The sequence below is a fragment of the Calliphora vicina genome, chromosome 1 (genome assembly GCF_958450345.1).
Source record: "Calliphora vicina chromosome 1, idCalVici1.1, whole genome shotgun sequence".
NCBI classification, from domain to species: Eukaryota; Metazoa; Arthropoda; class Insecta; order Diptera; family Calliphoridae; genus Calliphora; species Calliphora vicina.
In genome coordinates, this window is record NC_088780.1 from 68,817,658 (window position 1) to 68,821,291 (window position 3,634).

At 35.7% G+C, this 3,634-nt stretch overlaps 1 protein-coding gene across 1 annotated transcript; it reads left to right on the top strand.

The window, feature by feature from the left end:
- The first annotated feature begins 1,129 nt into the window (after positions 1-1,129).
- On the top strand, positions 1,130-3,394 carry LOC135949685 (uncharacterized). The gene has a single exon (XM_065499239.1). The coding sequence runs from the start codon at positions 1,130-1,132 to the stop codon at positions 3,392-3,394; it is 2,265 nt and encodes a 754-aa protein (XP_065355311.1).
- Positions 3,395-3,634: the final 240 nt, after the last annotated feature.

The window sequence follows — 3,634 nt, forward strand, 5'->3', positions numbered from 1 at the left end:
CCGAATGTCATTCTATCTGATTAGATCTGAAATATTAATACGAACAAATTTAGAGGAAGTTTGTAAAGATTTTCAAAGTGGTTACAAACCTCTAGGTTTGGAATTTTCCAAAATTCGTAAGTTCAAAAACGAAATAAAGTGGCAGTGTTTTTAGTATTTAATAATATAAATATTGTTACGAAATTGTACTTGAATTCAAATATAACGCTTTTAAGGGCTGATTTAAAAGTAGCTTAATGCTTTCAAATAACAGTGCTGTAAAAGCAAACTGTAACATATCTGTGGGCATTATTAAATAAAAGCTTTCAGTTGACCATTGATCGTAAGTTGGCAACGCTGTATTCGAATAATCAGTTAAAGAACATTGTAGAAATAGAGCTTTCTAGATGGTTATGCAGTGTTATAAATAGTGGCAGAGGTTGCAGTAGTGAGTGAGTTTATCAGAGACGCTTTTCGAATAAACATCAACTTGTAACGGAAAGTTAGAGAAACCTTATGATTTAAAATTTGTCTTACTCAGTTTTGAATTTTTCTGCATTTTTTTTTCGAAATTTTAATGTATTTTTTCTTTTCAAATTATATATGTAGGAGATTAAGAAAGGAGGAAAACAGCACGCACAAAAACAGTCATCTTCAACCTCTTAAACAAGCCGGCCGTGCGCGGACGTAACAAAACATTTTAAACACTCAATATATTTCTCTATTTACCTTATATTATTTCTTTTATTTAATAAACTTGAATTTCAAATTAAACAACTCTACAATTTTGGGGGCTCAACCCGGATCAAAGTGATAAATATTTGAATGTAAAAGTGCCGTGAAATTTATGAAAATATCGCAGTTTTGTGAATAAATTTGAATAGTGTTTTTAGAGAAAAACCACCCCTTTTTACAAACAAATATAACGACTTTTTTAAAAGAGAATATTGAGAAAGAGAGTACGTGTGTATCGTGAAACCGTGTATAAAAAATAGTGTGTGTGTTGCAATCAAGATAGTGTTTGTGAGAGACCACAACTAGTGTTTTTTGCAATAAGTGGCAAAATTGTGTTTTTTTATATACGCGCGAGTAACAGGAACATTCTTTGATATAAAAACAAAGGCACACGAAAAGACAAACGATCGTAAATATGAGTGCTTTGGGTGATTTTGTTGATATCAAACACAATGTTGCAAATGCAAAGAGAATGGCAATCGTTGCCATGCACAAACTAATTTTTGAGGAAGACGGTGACCGCGGTAACCGACAACGTGTACGTCAGTTTACTGGCTTTGATTTTAAAGAACACGACGTTGAGTATGAACAGAAAAGAAAATATGTTGAAGAGAACCTGAGTGATGCTGATTTGGTTGCTGTATGCAATGTATTGGGTTTAGGTTACAACAAAGACGATTTGTTTCAACACATATTTTCTAATATGAAGAAGGGACAACTGATGTGTTGCCTTGACAATGACGATTACGACGACGATGATGATGTTAACGACGATAATGATGCTACAATTGTACAAAACGACGCAATCATCAACAACGACGATGATGATGTTAACAACGATGATGACGGTACAATTGTACATAACGACGCAAACAACAACAACAACGACGGTGATCATAAGAATATTGAACATGACGACGCAAGCAACAATTCTTATGAAAACAAATATGTGGGCAGAGCTGAATTTAACGACGGCAGCAAAAGCAAGACGATGCAGAGTATGGCAAGAAGTACAGACGATGGTAACGGTATGCAGAATGCAGAATTTGTTAATGTGCGGAAGAGTACATGTATGAACATGCAACGGTTTGCAATAAACTATCGTGATATTGAAGACTCTATTCCCTCGTTCGACGGCGACGGAAATATGCCAATTGATGTATGGATAGATGAATTTGAAGAAACATCTTCTATTATGGGTTTTGATGATTTCCAGATGTTTATTTTTGCAAAAAAATCATTGAAGGGTTTGGCCAAACTGTACGTGTCCAGTGAAAGAGGTATTACATCTTATGCCATATTGAAGAAGGCATTAAGAAATGAATTTGGTTCAACAGTGAATAGTGCACAATTGCATAGAATGATGATACAACGACGAATGAATGGAGACGAAACAATTCATCAATACTTTTTTAGTATGAAAGAGTTGGCTTCACGAGGAAGTATTGACGATAGCACCCTAATGGAGTATGTTATTGACGGTATTAATGATTTGACCGTAAACAAATCTATTTTATATGGCGCAACTAATTTGAAGGATTTTAAAATCAAATTAAAATGCTACGAGACGATGGTGGACAAATCTACCAAACCAAAGATGGAGAAACCAACAACGAGCAGAGTCAAGAACGACAGAAAGGAGAAAACTTGTTTTAATTGTGGTGGCAAAGGCCATGAATCTAAATATTGTAAGGACAAGGACAAGGGCGTTAAATGTTTCAGCTGTAACAAATTCGGTCATGTTTCCAAGCAGTGTCCTACAAAACAAGAAAAAGCAAACGTACGTCAGCTGGTAACAGTGAAAAAGAATCCGATGGAGTTCGAGGTACAATTTTTGTGTGACCAACCTTTTTCAGCGAAGACTTTGTTCGATACAGGGAGTAAATTTAATGTGGTTTCTAATGACGTTTATGAGAGACTAAAAAGTCCTAAACTTGGTAAATCAGATTTCTATCTCGTTGGTTTTGGCAATCAGGGAAACCAGAATAAGATTAAGCCAATTGGAAATTTTGAGCAGAATATAAATATTGACGACGACGAATATATCTTAACTTTTCACGTAGTGCCTACCGATTCTATAGATGTCGACGTAATATTGGGTAACGAATTTTGTAAGTTTAGTGAGATAAACATTACTTCAGACGGTTTGAAGATACGAAAGGTCCTGAACGAGACAGTAGAGGAAATTCACAAAATGATGGTGATAAACACATATGAAGATCCCGATAATGAAGTAAGTAAAGGTGAAATAGACGACAGTGCAAGTGAAAATGCCAAGCTCGAAGTGAGAAGATTAATTACGAATTATCGACCAGTGAAAACCAAGACAACAAATGTCGAGATGAAAATAATTGTTAAAGATGAGACCCCAATTCACTGCAGTCCAAGACGCTTGCCGATAACGGAACGAAAAATAGTCGATGACCAAATTGAAGAATGGCTCAAAGAAGGCATCTTTGAACCATCCGAGTCGGAGTATAGTAGTCCCGTGGTACTTGTTAAGAAACGAAATGGAGAACCAAGACTTTGTGTCGATTTCCGGAGAATCAACAAGGTGATTGAGAAGGATCGATTTCCATTGCCGTTAATTGAAGACCAACTGGATCGGTTGCAAGACACCAATATATTTTCAACGATAGATCTCAAAAACGGTTTCTTCCACGTGTCCGTCGAGGAATAAAGCAGAAAATATACATCATTTGTCACTCATAGTGGACAATATCAATTTTTGAAAGTGCCATTTGGATTATCAAATTCGCCTGGTGTGTTCCAGCGCCACGTTAACGCAGTATTTCGAGATTTAAACAGAAAAGGTATAGCTTTACCATATATAGACGACGTGATAATAACCGCTAGAGACGAAGACGAGGCGATACAAAATTTAAAAAGTGTTTTGGAACTTTGTGAAGATTATGGTTTG

What these genes read in the sequence shown, in the direction of transcription:
- LOC135949685 (XM_065499239.1), top strand. Translation starts at nt 1,130, where the DNA reads ATGAGTGCTTTGGGTGATTTTGTTGATATCAAACACAATGTTGCAAAT.